This window comes from Panthera pardus, unplaced genomic scaffold, assembly GCF_024362965.1.
Source record: "Panthera pardus isolate Hobbes unplaced genomic scaffold, ASM2436296v1 HiC_scaffold_6, whole genome shotgun sequence".
In the NCBI taxonomy this organism is placed as follows: Eukaryota; Metazoa; Chordata; class Mammalia; order Carnivora; family Felidae; genus Panthera; species Panthera pardus.
The window spans coordinates 128,613,498-128,632,062 of NW_026526991.1; the positions used below are offsets into that span (position 1 = coordinate 128,613,498).

The 18,565-nt window shown below is 39.0% G+C and overlaps 1 protein-coding gene across 5 annotated transcripts in view; it reads right to left on the reverse strand.

Annotated features, from left to right (window-relative positions):
* Positions 1 to 18,565, reverse strand: part of PRPF18 (pre-mRNA processing factor 18) — a 103,477-nt gene that overhangs the window by 13,330 nt on the left and 71,582 nt on the right. For all 5 annotated transcript variants that reach the window (XM_053895440.1, XM_053895441.1, XM_053895442.1 and 2 more), the window contains 7 exons: positions 16,301 to 16,405; positions 13,828 to 13,941; positions 7,623 to 7,769; positions 6,032 to 6,100; positions 3,969 to 4,109; positions 3,772 to 3,843; positions 1,297 to 1,452 (listed from right to left, as the gene is read on the reverse strand). In XM_053895440.1, coding sequence (XP_053751415.1) covers positions 1,297 to 1,452; positions 3,772 to 3,843; positions 3,969 to 4,109; positions 6,032 to 6,100; positions 7,623 to 7,769; positions 13,828 to 13,941; positions 16,301 to 16,321 — 720 coding nt within the window. In that variant the 5' untranslated portion in view covers positions 16,322 to 16,405. The remainder of the gene's footprint in view (positions 1 to 1,296; positions 1,453 to 3,771; positions 3,844 to 3,968; positions 4,110 to 6,031; positions 6,101 to 7,622; positions 7,770 to 13,827; positions 13,942 to 16,300; positions 16,406 to 18,565) is intronic.

Sequence of the window (18,565 nt, forward strand, 5' to 3'; positions counted from 1 at the left end):
CTCAGTATGTTTACCAATTTTCCCTAATCATCTTGGGGAAAAAAAGAAGGATTTTTTAAATGGGAAGGGAACAATTAAAAACGAAGACCAAAGGAAGGGGAAAAGGTCATTATATAGCTTCCAAAAATAAATCAGAAATCTTAAAAACTACTAGATGGATTTTAGGGAGAAAATCAGTTTGTGGGGAAGTAGAAATGACACCACTGCTGAAAAACAAAATACTGCCTTTGAGACAATTTATGTAGTTATACACACTATGGCTCTGGCTATGGTACAGTTGAACACAATTAACACATTTAACAACTGGAAATTTTTTTATTGTTAAAGCCAAATGACTTTTTCTCCCCCAAATAAAAGCTTTTTGCCTTCAATACAGTCACTGGTTATTATTAAAAAATGGAAAGGTCTTTGAATTTCAACAAGTATTTTTGGACTCTATAAATTCTACAATTCATATTAGGGAGTCAGGTTGAACTCCTATCTGAAAATGCTAATATATATGAATAAGGCATAAAGCATGACACACAAGTTAATCTTTAGCACTTGGAACTGAAATCACATAGCAAGATAATTCATGAATATGGTAATAATTGTTCCCTGGCACAAAATCTGAAAGCACGTTATGCATTTTAAGTGGATTTTACATTTTAAGTGAACTTCCCCAGTATCATCTTCAAGCTTCAGAAGTAACATCCGGCATAAGTCATTATACAGACACAATCTGGGACTTTTGACAATTTGGCAAAAGCTGCGTAACAGTTGACTTTTTTCCCCACTAAGAAAAAAAGTTTTGCCCAACAATAATGCAAACAAGTTTATATGAGGCATATAGGACTTTACGAAAATAAACTATCAACATTTGAGACCTGTTTCTGTCTAAATGTTACTGAAAAATAATTACATTCATTAGGCCCAAATTTTTACTATTCATTCCTTCTTTTTAACCCTGTAGATGTTAAATCTAGCTGGGAAGTGACAAAATGAGATTTACTGCTAAACAGTCTAAATTTGTCCTTCTTCACTAAACTCCCAAAACCAAATGAAGCAGCATTATTTCAGTGCTATGGTAATTAAAGTACAACCCCTCACCCTGTCTTGCGTTATGTATGAAACTTACAAGGGCTCCATTTTATGCAGTGAAGAGGTCTTAAATACAAGTACTTAGGAAAAGCGGCCTTGTGTCCTATTGTGCTATGTCCAATTTGCTACAATTCTTCTCCTGCTCTCAAAATTTACGATTTGGGAATCGGAGCATGTTAACCTCCAGAGCAATTTCATTCCCTCCCAACTGCTTACCTGAATATATTTCCGCTGTGTTTCATCGTTTAAAACATGTGCAACGTGCTTAGAAAAGATCTTTTCTCTACCAGTTCTGGCATGGATACCAACCATAGTGACCCCTATGGGCCAAGGGGCATTTCCAATGGCCATCTGAAGATAAGCATCATTAGCCTAAAAAGAAAGAGATCAGAAAAGCAAAAATACTGGGTTGGTCCATATTTTTAAAGTATTTCACAGCCCTTTATGACATAATCTTCATCCATCTCCTGAGCATGTTGAAAGTATTACCATTCCCATTATTCAAACAAAAGAAATTCAAATATGAGGTGACCGATTGCCCTTCCCAGGACCACAAATGTCCTGGAAAAACAGAAACCAAAGCTAATCCTGTGAGTAAAAAGACAAACATGCCTTTGCAACCTTTGTGCACTGGAAATTAATACATTTCAGAACTGGAACTACCAGGTAGGTTTTTTGATGCACTGACACCAACTCCAGTTTGAGTCACCTTTAGACCCAGTCTTCTCCACAGGTGGTCACAAAGAAGACAGAGGTTAAGTGGTTTTTCATAATCGAACCCGCAACTGTATCCACTCCCTGCACAGCAGCACAGACCTCTGAAAGCAGCGGGGGGCTCCGTGAGCTGGGACTATCACACAGGGTCCACAGCAGATGGATAAACAGAGATTAAATACTAACCCTCGAGTCGAATAGTTTAAGGATGAGATCGTTTCACTTTGGCCCCTCAGAACCTCCCACCTGCCAAGAACCTTAAAATAAAAGCTACAAAACGTAAAGACAGAAACCAATGAAGACAAATGGCTCTTTTTCTAAACCAAGCCCAGCTACCTGTGAGGGGAAAAAAAGGAGAAAACCAAAAGAGAAATCAAGTAAATTCTACAAGACCCCGAGGGTTTCAGAGACACTTACCGTCAGGTCTCAAAGATATTCTAATTTTATAAATCCAATACCTATGTGTATGATATGTAGAGCTGATTAAAAAAAAAAAAAATTAGCCTACCAACAGACTAACTAGAAGTTCATTTTCTACCCTAAATTTGAATTTGCTCTACTCAGTAGTTTTAGAAAGCTTAATTTTTAAAAGCCCATTACATACTTATATCACTGATTCTGAATTGTACAAATTTTAACACTGGGTATTAACTGATAGAATTTCCAATATTTGATTACCCCAAATTTCTAAAGAAAATTGTCCAAATAGGTTATTCAAGTTTCTTGGTTCTTCTGCGCTCTACGCAAAATGAACTTTCACCTGATTCGCAAATATGCAAATGCAAAAAGTAACAAGAGGGAAGGCACGCTCACTAGTAGACAAGTGATTTCTTCCCGAAGGGATGGTGACCTCATCTACCCACTCCAAGGCAACTGTCCTTAGTAAGCACCATGCAACTAACAGAAACTATCCAAGAATAAAATTGATAGACATAAAACACAAAAACATTTCCTTCGATGAAACTAGCCAGCTCTCCAACAGAAGGAGTAAAATCACTACTGGAGCCTCATCAGCATGAGGCTGCAGCACCCACAGGTGCCAGCCGGCCCTGTGTTTGGGAAGAGATGGTCAGAGCACAGGGGTATGCCCGGTCGTTGCCACTTGTCTGGCAGAGCCCCACCTACTGCTCTGGAACAGCCGCTGGAACCGTCACGCTGAAATTCCCTACTCCCACACTCAGGAGGCACCGCCATGAGAAGCTTCCGCTTCAGACTCTGCTTATGGCCCAGATGCAGGGGCACTCATCCAATCCCCACTACCGGTACAGCAGGCCGCTCTCTTTGTGCTCCCCTCCGCCAGCTGACAGCCTTCCACTTGCCTTTCTGAAGTCGGCTCCAGGAACTCCGGGCCACAAGAGCGCTTTCTCCCTGTCGCCACCTCCTAGAGCCCATTCAGGAGGAAAGACACCGGGACAAGGGGTAAAGTCGTCCCTAACAAGGGGTCTGCTATTGTTGCTGTTCTGAAATGGGAGAGATGAATTCTGGCGGCCTTACTTGGAACGTTTTCTCATAGAAGTATAAAGGGTGGTTAAATTCCATTGTATCATTAGTACAATACTTTAGCTATATTACGGATTAAGTAGGCTTTTATAGCTGGCCTGGGAAACTAATCTACATAACATTGTTTCTATGGGAAAATTTGTTCCAAGCCATAATCTTGAACAATCTTTGAAATCCAATCCCATTCATGAAATGAACACTGCCTATATCCAGTTCATGCTCCGAAGAATCTTTACACCTACCTTAAAAATGACTAAAAAACCAGTGTAGTCAGAAAGTTTATTATCAATGTCTAAAAATAAAGCTGACAATACATTAGAGAATAAAAGATTTTGTCACTATTAATTCATTTCACGTTTACTCACATTTACTCTTAAAGCTCCTATGTAAAATACTCCCACGCTAAATAAACATAATCCACACACACAACCTAGACAGGCTCATACCGTGATTTTGATGCACAGCATGGTAACGTACCTTTACATATTCTCTCTGCAACATGAACTTAATAATATCTGTTATGGATTCTTTAATATCAGCAGGAAGATTCTGGAAAAGAAAAAACATCATCACTATTTTTGGAAGCTACTGTGTATAGTTCAAGATTGCATTTACTCTTTACGGATTGTTTTTTTAAAAATCAGTTAATAGAAGCATTTTCCAAGGAACCTTACCCTTTTCCGAAGCTTTCTGAAAAGGGGTCTGAGATAGGACTCAGTCTGTTTTTGAGTGGCACTGTTCAGTTTACCCTGCACACTGCGCTTCACGTAATCTTCTCTGGCATTCAGTTCTTTAGCCCAGACACCAAGGAGAAACTGTAGAAAGAATGGGCAAATTTAGACTACAATGCCACCCAGTGGTTCAAAAAGTTTAAATGTTCTCTAAAATACGGAACATTTTACCATCTTTAGAGTATATTTCTTGACTAATTAAAATATCCTCAATTACCGTTTAATTAATGAATTATTTCTGTGTATTGTGTCAGGTATGTTTTGCAGTGCCTCTGGCAAGTCACAAACTTCCCTGTTCTCTGTGTGTGTGTGTGTGTGTGTATTATATATATTCCTAATTCAACGATAATTTCTCTCAAAAAAAAAAAAAAACAACTATCATATCTCACAGAAATATCTCGACAGAAATAAACTTTTACTCGTATTTCTATTATATAAAATTGAACCCACCGAGACTTATTTGCCATAATGGCATATGTGCTATGATACTTAATCAATCTTCCAAATATGTTGGCGCAGCACAGGCACATCCCAGAGATACCGCGGGTTTGGTTGCAGACCATCGCATTAATAAAGCAAATATCGCAAGAGCCCAATGAATTTTTTTAGTTTTCTAGTGCATATAGAAGTTCTGTTTACACTATAATGTAGTCTCTTAAGCGTACAACAGCATTATGTCTAAAAAACAATGTATGTGGCTTCATTTAAACATACTTTATTGCTAAAACATGCTAACCATCATCTGTGCTTTCACATCCTAATCACTGATCATGATTCACCATCACAAATGTAATAATGATGAAAAGGTTTGAAATATTGCAAGCATCACCAAAATGTGACACAGTGACACAAAGTAAACAAACGCTCCTGGGAAAAAATGATGCCAGTACACTGGCTCGAAGCACAGCTGTCACAGACCCATCAATTTGTAAAATAAACCAACAAGCCAAAACGCATTATCTGCAAAGCACAATAAAGCCAAGCACTATAACATGGGGTATGCCTCTGTTTGGACTTTCTACTTTTGCAGGAAAGAGGAGATTCAATTAAATATTCCCACTAAACCACCTGACTGAAGGAGAAGGAAGGAAAAAGAAAATAAATCAACTATGACTCATCCCCCCTCCCCTCTCCCAGCCCTGGAAAGCAGGCCTAGTGCCCCTTGGGTTTAAATGCAAAGAGCACCCTTTCTAGAGGTAGATAACCAGGGAAGGTGGAGGAAGACGTACCACCCCAGGGGCATCACCTATGCTCAACCTCTGTCCGGAGAGGAGAGGTGGTCACTCCAGAGGAAATTCCAGCTCACGCCAGCTCCCAAGCCCTATCTAATTCCATGCCATCTCAACAGACTGAGAATCCCGATGACTAATACACTGTATTTAAACAGTAAACACAAGTAAAAGCACTTCTCGTGTTTAAATCTCTTGGCACGAACATGGTTTGTGAATAAGTGCTAAAATGAATCTGACATTTGCACACACTCTACCTACCCCAGGAAAGCAAGAAATCCCACGGCCAGAGACGGATGGAGCTAACCATAGCGGGAATACGCAGCTATCTGCAGAACTGAGAAAACCAGCAGTCTCTGAAAGGTTGCTGATGTGTTTGCTTTTTTGTCCACTGCCAAGGTCTTCCCACCTCCTTCCTCTCCTTACTGCCATCACCACTCGTAAGAGCTTCTGGAACAAGCCCCTCACTGCACTCCCTCCTGGAGTATTTTAAAAAATTTTAAACTCCCCGAACTTCTCGTTCGTTCCACCGCTGTGATTCTTTTCTGTGTGTTTATGCTAAGTCAGTTTTAAAGTGCCACAGTGAAAGTACACGTACATCCCCTCAGACTAACCTCTCTACCCAAGTGCACGGCAGTGTTGGAAACCAGGTACCTACAAAACACGTTTAACGAGGGATTCCCTCTCCAGTCCTTGACCCTTGAATACGGTCCAAAAATTAAAGAACAGTTCGTAACCAACCCACACGTCCTTCTTTCGTAGCCCAAAAACACGTACCTTAAGGAATTTGGTAATGATGTCCATGTCTTTATGATCATCCCCTTTTCCTAAAGACTCTCCCAATGCCTGCAGAAAACAGAATGCTTCCGGTCATTCGTAAAGAGCAACGACGGAATACGTGTTATCAACGTGAGTTGAACACGGATCTTTATTACAGAAACTAACTGCTGTTTAAAAAAAAAAAAAACAACTAAGGAATTTCTAGATAAAAAACAAAACTTGCTTTCGGCTCAGATCATGATCTCATGGTTCGTGAGATCGAGCCCTGTGTCAGGCTCTGTGCCGCTTGGGATTCTCTCTCTCCGCCCCTCTCGTGCACACACACACTCTCTCAAAATAAACTTAAAAAAACGAAAAAGAAAATACACCTTGCCATTTAAATTTAGAGAGTAGGCCATCTTTTATGAACCGAAAGACAAAAGATGGGGCTTTGAGGACTGACTACTAATGGAACGGAGATTTCTTTTTAGGAAAACAATGTTCTAGAATTAGATCGTGATGATGGTTCCATCAACCTGCAAATATACTAAAAATCAGTGAACTGAATATTTTAGATGGGTAAGCTGTATAATAAGTGATTATCATAATAAAGCTATTTCAGAAAAAAAAAACAAGCTCAGAACTGGTTCCTCACACTAATTTTTTCTGTCAGATTTAGGGTGCATAGATAAGTGAGGGGGAGAAAGATAGGACACAATTACCAGAACTATGATCTTACTCATGCAGAGTGCAGCCAAGAATGAAAGGAAACAGAAAAATAATAGAAAAAAACAGTTCGTGTTTTATTAAGCAGTTAAAGCTTTAAACTAAGCCATAATTTTAGCTTGAGCTAGATATTTAGATAGTACGACACTGCTTTTTAATTAAGATTACACGTATCACACCATATTCATCACAGTGGCAAAAATGAGAAAGCAAGATACTGCCAAGTGCTGGCAGGGATGTGGGAACAAAGGGCACGCACACACTGCTGATGCGGGTGTAGACCGGTATGGGCGTTCTAGGGAGCAGCCTGACAGTACTAGACAAGTGAAACATTTCTAACCCAGCAACCCTGCCTCTGAGTTCACAGGGGTATGTGCAAGACTGCTCCTCACAAAGCTGTCTGTGGTACTAGGGAGCCGGAGCAAGCCAGCTCTCAGGAGGAAGCAAAAAGTACAAGGCAGTGAATGCCACCGAGTACGAAATGCTACGCAGCAGTTAATTCAAAGGTTTAGATATACGTGCAACATCAAGGATGGATCTTAAAAACACTTCTAAGTGGGAAAAGAAGAGTAAAAAAAAAATTAGTTTCACAGTATAGTATCATTTATAAGTATTCAAAACACAGGCATACACAACACTACTGGCTTTACAAGACCATCAACAGATACAAGGATGCGTGTCAAACATAGCCAAATGATTACTTTTGGAGGCAGGAAGTAGGATAATGTGAGTGGACGTTGAGGAAAAAGGGAGTGATAAGTAAAAGCATGAAATTTCAAACGGGCCTTTGTGCCCCGAAGTGAGCAACGCGATGACCTCAGGAATCTTCTCCAGGGAATGGAAGGTATGCCAGGGAATGAAGACAGGTGGGCGTAGAGATTACCTCTAACTCCTCGATTGTGGTGTTTTCTTCATGAACTTTCAAGTCATTCTGTGTGTCTTCCTCTCCAGGTTCCTGGCCACCAACAAGCTCATTGAGGTACTGCTGGTCGATCTTATCCAAAGCTGCTTTCAGATCATTTCTCAATCCCTGAGAAGGGTGAAAAATTACACCTCCTATGAAATCTCACTGGTATTTCACTTTTGATTCTTCACTAAGTCCAAGTCATTTTCTTCCTCCACAAGTAGTTAAGAGCTTAGTAAAATTAGGGACTCAAGTAAGATTTCAATTTATTACACAGCTATCATCGGTGTCCAAAGTTAATGATCATGAACATATTTAAATGTGAAAGAATGTATGCACAACAGCTCCTCTGGTCAGAAAAATAAAGTGTATGTGTGACAAATGCAAATGAGAATACTCACAAATGCTTTAACTTTCTAGTGAGGTCTAGTGAAAGTGAGCCCTCAACCCATTTTTCCAGTTGACTTAAAATGTCTAGCCTTACCACAACTATTCTGAATTCCTGTAACATTCAGCAATGTCAACTAGTATCTCATCTATATCCTGGGCTTTTACTAGGTTTCCAATAAATCAGCAAATTCCACATTCTATTCACATCCAGTTTGTGACCACTTGATAAAAACAGAAGCCTTAAAGCTGGACCCAATACCTTACACCACACATAAAAATTCAAAACAGGAGTGCCCGGGGTGGCTCAGTAAGTTAAGCGTCTCACTTCAGCTCAGGTCACAATCCCATGGTTCGTGAGTTCGAGCCCTGTGTTGGGCTCTGTGCTGACAGCGCAGAGCCTGGAGCCTGCTTCAGATTCTGTGTCTCCTTTTCTCTCTGTCTTCCCCCATTCACACTCTGTCTCTCTCAAAAGTAAACATTAAAAAAAAAATTAACTCGAAACGGATCAAAGATGGGAATGCAAGCTGGTGCAGCCACTCTGGAAAACAGCATGGAGGTTCCTCAGAAAACTAAAAATAGCACTACCCTACGACCCAGCAATTGCACTACTAGGCATTTATCCAAGGGATACAGGTGTGCTGTTTCAAAGGGACACATGCACCCCAATTTTATAGTAGCACTATCGACAACAGCCAAAGTATGGAAAGAGGCAAATGTCCATCGATGGATGAATGGATAAAGATGTGGTGTGTGTGTGTGTGTGTGTGTGTGTATTTATATATATGTACAATGGAGTATTACTCGGCAACCAAAAAGAATGAAATCTTGCCATTTACAACTACATGGACGGAACTGGAGGGTATTATACTAAGTGATATTAGTCAGAGAAAGACAAAAATCATGACTTCACTCCTATGAGGACTTTAAGAGACAAAACAGAGGAACATAAGGGAAGGGAAACAAAAATAATATAAAAACAGGGAGGGGGACAAAACAGAAGAGACTCATAAATATGGAGAACAAACTAAGGGTTATGGGAGGGGTTTGGGGGGGGGGGGTTGCTAAACGGGTAAGGGGCACTAAGGAATCTACTCCTGAAATCATTGTTGCAGTATATGCTAACTAATTTGGATGCAAATTTAAAAAAATAAAACAAGTTAAAATTTAAAAAAAAAATGATAAAACTCTTAAAACACACACACAAATGGATCCAAGACATAAATGTTATAGTTAAAACTGTAAAACTCTTATAAGACAACACATGGGAAAAGCTTCATGATACTGGATTTGGCAATCATCCCTTGGATACAACACCAAAAGCACAGGCCAAAAAAAAAAAAAAATAGGTACACTGGACTTCATCAAACATGAAAACTTTTCTGCAAAGATACTATCACCAGAGTGAAAAGATAACCCATGGAATGGGAGAAGTACTTGTAAATTACTAATATGATAATGACTAATATCCAAAATATATCAAGAACTCCTACAAATTAACAACAACAAACCCTACCTCATTAAAAATGGGCAAAGGTCTTAAATAGAAGACTACATCCAAAAAAATAAAAATAAATTAAAAAAGAAGACCACACACAAAAGGCCAATAAGCAAACAAGAAGATGTTTAACATTACTACTCATTAGGGAAATGCGAATCAAAACCACAGTAAAATAACACTTCAACCCGACAGAATGGCTATGATCAAAAATAACAGTAAGCATTAAGTACTGGCCAGGATGTGGAACGATGGAACCCTTCGTTGCTGGAAATGTGAAATGGTGCAGCTGCTGTGGAAAATGGTATGGCGAGAACCTCAGAAAGTGACACATACCCACGCCAAGACACATTCTAATTAAAATGTCTAAAGGTAAAGAAAGGCAAGGAGAGAATGTTAAAAGCAGCAAAAGAAAAACCACTTGCTGTGTATAAAGGAACCCCCATAAGACTATTGGCAGACTTTTTAGCAGGTTTGCAGAACAAAGGGGGTGGCACGATATATTCGATATATTCGAAGTGCCAGAAGGAAAAACTTCCAAACAAGAATACTCTACCAGGAAGTTATCATTCAGAATTGCAGAAAGAGTCTTGCAGACAAGCAAAACTAAAGAAGTTCATCACCTCTGGACCAGCCTTACAAGGAATGTTAAGGGGCCTTCTTTAAGCAGGAAAGAGTGCTAATTAGTAACACCGTACGAAAGTATAAATCTCACTGAAATAGGTAAACATATGTATTATAAAGGTAGTAGATCACTTTACAAAGCTAGTAGGAAGATTTCAAGACAAAAGCAGTAAAACTGTAACTACAAGAATTAAAGGATTTACAAGGTAAGAACATGTAAAATATGACATCAAAAAACCTAAGACGTGGCAGACAGTAGTAAAAATGTAAAGCTTTAAAATTCAATCACACTTAAGTTGTTATCAGCTTAAAATAGTCTTGTAGTTAGTGCACAAGGATGTGGTGCCACAGCACAGGGACTACAGTTAATACCACACTGCATATTTAAATGATTTACTTATGTTTGAGAGAGAAAGAGCATGAGCAGGAGAAGGGCAGAGAGAAAGGAAGACAGAGGATCCAAAGTAGGCTCCGAGATGTCAGCACAGAGTTCGATATGGGTATCGAACTCAAGAACTGTGAGCCCATGACCTGAGCCAAAGTCGGATGCTTAACCGACTGAGCCACCCAGGGGCCCCTGGTATTGCATATTTAAAAGTTGTCAAGAGTAGAGCTTGAAAGTCCTCAACACAAGAAAAACATTTTTAACTATGTATGGTGACAGATATTAACCAGACTTACTGCGGTGATCATTTTACAATATACACAAATATCAAATCACTAAGCTGTATACCTGAAACTAATACATCCATTATACCTCAATTTGTTTTAAAAAAATGTACTAATAGACTCTGTAGCATCTGGGACAAGCTTGAGCAAGATTAAAATACAACAGGTTGGGGACACCCTGTGTGGCTCAGAGAGTTAAGCGTCCAACTCTTGTTTTTGGCTCAGGTCATAATCTCATGGTTTGTGAATTCAAGCCCCGCTGTCATCACAGAGCATGCTTGGGATTCTCTCTCCCTTCCTCTCTCTCTCTGCCCCTCCCCTCCCCTTCCCTGCTCGTGCTCACTCTCTCAGAATAAACATTTAAAAAAAATTTTTTTAAATACAGCAGGTTGTAATAAATACTAATAACTAGAAAAATTTTCAAGTAATTAAGTATGACTAGTAGAAAAATTAAATCACATAATAATTTCATAGTTCACATTAATATTTTAATACTATCTTCAAACAAGGAAGGAGACTCTGGATGTAGAAGAGAAATAAATATTGGTGAAATGAAGCATCACAAAAACCAGTCTAAGACTTTAAGGTTTTGTTTTAGAGACAGAAGGTGCACATACAGACAAGAAGAGGGGAGAGGGACAGAGGGATAGAGAATGTCAAGCCAGCTCCACACTCAGCATGGAGCCTGATGCGGGGCTCGATCCCACGACCCTGGGATCATGACCTGAGCCAGAATCAAGAGTTGGATGCTCAGCCAACTGAGCCACCCAGGTGCCCCTGAGTTAAGGTTTTCAAAAGGACTGAAAATTTTAAAAAGATTGTTGTGAACATTAAACAAAACTGAAGAAAATTTTTAAATTCATTTATGCTTGAAAAGAAAAAAGTTAAACACAGAATCGCTACATAATCCACCAATCCCACATCTGGGTATGTACACAGAAGTGAAAGCAGGAACCTGAACAGATATTTGTAAACCTATGTTCAAAGCCAGCGGCAGTATTCACTGCCAAAAGTGAGAAACAACTCAAAAGGTAGAAACAACTCAAATGTCCACTGTAGCCGAATGGATAAAAACAATGGGATCCATACACGCAACACAGTATTACTCAGCCTTAAAAAGGAAGGAAATTTGGACACATCCTACCACATGGAAGGACCTTTAAGATACCATGTAGTTGGGAGGTCAGTCCAGGGATCCTTCACATGACCACAGTCGACCCTCATCTGACTGCAACCCCATGCAAGAACACAAGCAAATAACTGCCCAGTGTACCCCCAAACTACGGAATTGTGAGATATCATTAATTAAGTTACTAAGTTTCAGGATGGTTTGTTAGTCATATAGGACCAAGAAAGATTTTACAATAATAAACTGTCGGAAGCTACTAAGTTTTGGGGTGATCTGTTACACAGCCATAGGTCACCCCAGCTATCCCTCAGTAACTGACAGAGCAGATTAGTTAGTAAGGCCACAGAAGAGCTGAACAATACTACCATTGGGTAACTGACATTTACCCAGCGTATAAAATGCACTCTTTTCAAAAGTCCATGGAATATTCACCAAGACAACCCATATGCTTATCAGAGCCCTATGTGTAAGAGCTAACAACACTATTAACCTTTTAGACAAAATACAGAAGCGTATCTCTCCAAAACCGTGGGATAGGCAAATATTTCTTAAGCAAAACACCAAAAGCAGCAACCATAAAAAAGAAGTGGATTCCATCCAAATTTGAAACTTCTGCCCATCAAAAGACACCATGAAGAGAATAGGTAAGCCAAAAACTAGCAGAAAAGAGTCATAAAACATGTATCTGTATATCTGACAAAGGACTTGTATTCAGGAATATATAAAGAACTCCTAGAATTCAAAAGTAAGAAGGCCAGCAACCTAATTAAAACATGAACAAAAGATTTTTACACATACTGCACAGAGAAATATACGGGCTGTAAGTCTATGAAAAGATGTTCATTACCTTTAGTTACCAGGGAGCTATAAATAGAACCACAATTAAATACTGAAATACTACTACACCTACAAGAGAATGGTTACAATTTAAAACACTTACAATAAAAAAGGCTGAGGACATTTGGAAATACTTGGCATTTCTAAAGAACTTAATCATACATTTACTCTTACTATTCAGCCCTTCTACTTCAGGTATTTACCAAGAGATGTAACCTTTATTTACTCAGGAGAAATAACACAGACCCAAAAAAGACTTGTGCAGGTGCCTGGGTGGCTCAGTTGAGTAAGTGTCCGACTTTTGATCTCAGCTCAGGTCATGATGTCAGTTCATGGGACTGAGCCCCACACTGCTCAGCGCTGAGCCTGCCTGGGATGCTCTCTTTTTCTGTCTGTGCCCCTCCCCCACTTGGGCGCGCAAGCGTGCTCTCTCAAAAAAAACGAAAAAAAGACTAGTCAGAGCAGTTTTATTCTTAATAGCCCAAATTTGGACACAAACGGTGGCATATTCAGACAAATGAAGATCATCACCAATGACAACTACTGATTTCTGCAGTAACAACGACGAATCTAAAAACTATGCTCAGAATAAGAAGCCAGACATGCTCTCATGACTCCATCTACATGACATACTCGAACAAGCAAAATTAACCTACTGCGATAGAATTTTCAAAGGTGGTTGTGCACACATGGAGGAGATGGAATAGGAGGACTGGCTAAGAAGGGGCACTAGGTGACTTTCCTATGTGAGAAATACACTGTGCATCTTCATAAGGGTGGTGGTCACATGCTTATATGAATTCGTCAAAATGCACTGAACTGTATGCTTAAGATAGGTGACGTTAATTAAGACAGGTGCTTTTAATTAAATTAGACGGGTGCTTTTTAAAAAATTAAACGTTAAAGATTTACTTCAGCAGCAGTAATCTGGCAACTTCATTGTTCCATTTTTGCCTAGAACAACGCAAGTGCTCAAACCCCATACTGTTCTAGTTTATGTGGTACAGTGATATTCTCCGAGTTTTGTCCTGACTTCTTACCTTGTTAACTTCCGGTGTGAGGATCTCTATTTTTCTTAAACGCTGAAATGCATCATAATCAGTTTCTCCAAATAGTCTGATTGGTTCTCCTCTTTCTCTCAATCTTCTGATAACCTAGTAAAAAAATCAGTAATAATAGTAATCCCTATGTTTTTAGTAATAATAATTCCTCCTTTAGGTTACCAAATACATTATTTCAAAATTGAAATAGAAAAAGTCAGTTGTCCTTATTTTTTCTTCAATTTTCCGTGAACAGATCTAGTGAGTTACTGTCACATCTGAAAATCTCTAACGTGTTTTGCGTACTTTGGCTGTTTCGGCAAAGGCTCCATCTGGATAACAGAATACATAAGAAAAGCATGAAGATGGGAGGGAGTGGTAACTTTTAAATACAGAAGGAAAATAAAGTCTAGAGTCATCCAAGAACTCACTGACCAGAGCCTGGAGTCAGCACTGTAATGCTCCATTAAAAACCAAAAACTTACCCTCAGAAGAGATGGGAGTTAGGATCAGGGCGGGGCACCAGTAAGGCTTTTGAGGGGCTGGAAATACTCTTTCTTGACCTGCGTGATCGTTACCTGGGGTTTTTTTGTCATTACCCATTATATTGCACACGCATGTTTTATACACTCTTTGTATCCATGTTGCATCTCATAAGAAAAAAATAAATTTTAATTGTGAAAAATAAAGGTTGATTCAAAATTGTTCTCAAGTAACAAGAAAGAATTTTATCTGGAAACATAAATAGTGGCACAGAAACCATTGGTAGGGCTCCCACTGAATTAACCAAAGCTTCGTATTAAAAAGATGCTTAAGAGGCCATCCAATGCTATCTCCAATCAAGGCAGACATGACTTCCAAAACACCTCTGCCAGGCCTGTCGGGCAAATGCCAGGGATCACACCTCGTCATGAAACAGGCCGTCCCAATTTTGGACACATACTTTCACATATGTTTTACTTCTCAAAATAAACTAAAACCTCCCTCCCTCAGAATTCTACCAATATGCCTTAGTTCTACTTTATGCAACCACAAGAACACTAAATTCTTTTCCAAAATTACAGCTACTGTCAATGGATTTTTTTTTTCTTTTGTGTCCCCAATATTCTTCTCTTGGGGCTAGGTATTCCAAGTTCCTTTCACCTAATTTTCACATGACAGCTTTTAGAGTCAGATCATCCTTTCCTCTGTAAGTTTCCTTTCGTTCAAAGTTCATTTTTGTTTTGTATCGCTCTATATAGTTTGAATTCTTTATGTCACATGACTTTCTTGAGATGTTTTTGTTGTTGTTTTTGGCTTTTTAAGAAAAAGAACAGTTGGTCCTGACTAGAGTCTAAAAAGCACTGTAGCTGAGAGCACAAAGTAGCATAACCTGTCTACAGAGCCTGGCGGTCCTATGTACCCCAAGTCGTAGAAACATTCAGTCTTTACTCAACAGACTGCAGAAACCATGCTTCTCACAAATCTTCCAAAAGAAATAACCATACGTTAGCATGCACGCAATGCCATCTGTAGAAGGATGCTCATCTTAGTATGATTTCTAAGAGGGATCTAAAGGACCATTACTATTTGGTTTTTATTTATTTATTTATTTTTTATTTAAAAAAAAAAATTTTTTTTTTTTTTTACATTTATTTTTAAGACAGAGAGAGACAGAGCATGAATGAGGGAGGGGCAGACAGAGAGGGAGACACAGAATCGGAAGCAGGCTCTAGGCTCTGAGCCATCAGCCCAGAGCCTGACGCGGGGATCGAACTCACGGTCTGTGAGATCATGACCTGAGCTGAAGTCAGACGCTTAACCGACAGTGCCACCCAGGCGCCCCACTATTTGGTTTTTAAAAGAATAACTGGCTTTAAAAATATTATGGGAAATTATGTAGTCATAAAAAATTATACAGATCTCTGTGTTTTGACCTATTAAGACATATTCAGAGAAAGTTATAAAACAGTATTTTTAAAACAATTTAGGGGTGCCTGGGTGGCTTAGTCGGTGAAGTACCTGACTCCTGATTTCGGCTCAGGTCATGATCTCATGGTTCATGAGATCGAGCCCCACGTCAGGCTCTGCACCATTAGCGCAGGCTGGGAGTCTCTCTCTCCCTTTCTCTCTGTTCCTCTCCTGCTTGCACTCTCCTCCCCTCTCTCCAAATAAATAAACATTTAAAAAACTAAAAATAAATAAAGTAAAATAATTTAGACAAGTAACTTAAGGATAATTACTTAGAATGTATACACTTATTTAGAACAATGTGTTTAGTTTCTAAAGTTTAGAAACATATTCTTTTAAAAGTTCAAGAATAACAAGAAAAGCAAAGATTTAGAACTTCATGAATACTGCACAGTATTTTAATCCAGTAGGTCACGTTATGTAGGCAATGACGACATAAAACTTACTGGAAAGAAATGGAAATAAATGCAAATGCTGTGGAGGTTTTTCTTTTTTTTCATGAAACACTCATACATAAACTTACCTCTTGCCTAGAAAGAGTCATGGGTAACTTTTCCTCTGCAAGTTCAAGTTCTAACACAGGATTCGAAGAAGTTAATGGTTTCTGGTTCTCCTCTTTTGGCTGTATCTATATTAATAGCCAAAAGAAATCAAATTCAGCTTTTACAGTATAATACAGCTAGTACTGATCATTCTATGCATTAACTGCTCATGGAAATTAAACAGGTTTTAAATATTGGAGGTTTCCTAAATGTTCCACTGAGGAACTCCTAATAAATGTGCCTGCATTTGAGAACTCATCAAACTTCACCGTCTCAGGGACACAGCCAGCAAGCACACACACAAGGAGATAGCACCCTTGCTACTGAAAAGCGACAAATGTATAATGATTTCTAAAATCTAAAACCTACAAAGGCTAAAATTTAGGCTCGTTTCTCCCTAGACTCGAAACAAGTTAAACTCTTTTCTTAAAAACCATCAACTTGCTTCTCCTCTTTGAGAAAATCACCTCATAGGGTTGTTTGATCCTTGTTCTGGGTTTTAATGAAATAAACAAACAAAAAAAAAGTGTTTTCTAAGAAATCTGTGAAGCCTCAAGCTCCTGCTTTTTCCTACCCCCCTTTTTGAAAGGGGGGATTCCAAGAGCACCGAGACCACTGCTGGACATGTGGAAATACTCCCAAAGCTACACACAACGTGCCAACAGACCGAGCTCTGAACCTTGGGGGGAAATAACAGCACAACAGCACCAACCAGAGAGACAGCACCTTTCTCCTCATACCCCACCCCGCACCCCCGCTCCCAAGAATGGACATTCTTGTATGTATGAACCTGCGGGGTGGGGCGGGAGGGATCTTTTCACGTACTGAGTCTGCTGTCCAGCTCACAGTTTAGGAAAATTAAGTTCAACAATTCGTAAGCCCCAAGGTGTAGTCTGTAAAAAGATACTGAAACATGGTTTCCCACCTGATCATAGGACTAATTTCAAATGCCAAAAGATTAAAAAAAAAAAAAAAAAATAGAAGGCCAACATTAAAGAAATACTCCCATTCCGTTAAGAAGGCTATAATGGTTAAAAATGATATCATTTCTGATTCTATGGTTCATGGCTAACTGTTAGGTTAATGTTAACAGTGCTGACAGAAAACTGAGGTACAAAAATCAACTCCTGTATTTTCACAAACGAAATCGGCATCAAGCCTTAAAAATGGAACCTAGTTTTCCTAAGAGAATGGAAGTGAGACATGCTGCATTTTCATTACTACCAAAAAGGAAATATTAAACACGATTTAGAAAGAAAAGCCTGCGCTTTCTCTTTAAGCATAAAAACAGGCATTTCTCCAAAACTCTCGGGATGACAAGCACTCTTAATTACAGAACGCCAGTTACGTTCTGTCCGCTGGACCCAATGCCACCAGCAGTGTCTCTACGGTAGTTCCTCTGCTTTAGTGCTTTTCTCTACAGAAGCAAAAAGTACTGACCTATAACTGAAGCAATGTAAGCAAAGCAAAACCGCCTGGTTTTAATTCTTTTCCTACTTGACCAAAACGTTGAAAAGGTTCAAATTTAGGCATCTGGGAAAGCAACAAGTCAGCAGACTAAATCCATGGTAAACGATTCTCATTCCAGACCAAGTGTGAGTTAGACAACAATGGACAAGAAAAGATGAGAATTCTTCTGTCCTGGTATCCATTCGCTGGCTATTTACATAAAATGTATTTTATTTTTCCTAAGCTAGAAGCGAGTGAAATCCATACATTTATGGAAAATATCAAAATAAAAATGCAAACTTCTGTATTTTAGACATCCATGAGAAACATAAAACTACATTTCCAATACCTGCCCCCTGCCCACACTACAAAATAAAACCAAATGCATATACATACCATTCGCATTCCTCATGCTTCCTTTCAGAAATGCTATGCCAGATAAATTGATCTCCAGACTTTCCCCATTACATGCACAAGAGTATTATATTATACACATGGTTCACAAGCAAAAAGTTACTGTCAAATTTAGGATTTGGCACAAGTATTTCAACTCAATTTCTCGGTCTCATTTAAGAAAGTATTAAACTAGATACAGTCTTCTTTTAAAATGATTTAAACCTCAACTTCACCTCATAACATTTAACCCCTCCCAATAAAAACCCCAATATGTTATCCAACTAGGAGAAGAGTTGGATAGGATGATAATAGGGTAACCTCAAGGACACTTTGAGTCATGCCTCTAAAATAGACAGTCTTCCAGGCCACTCATTCGTTTCTAATATTTCTATACATTCTCT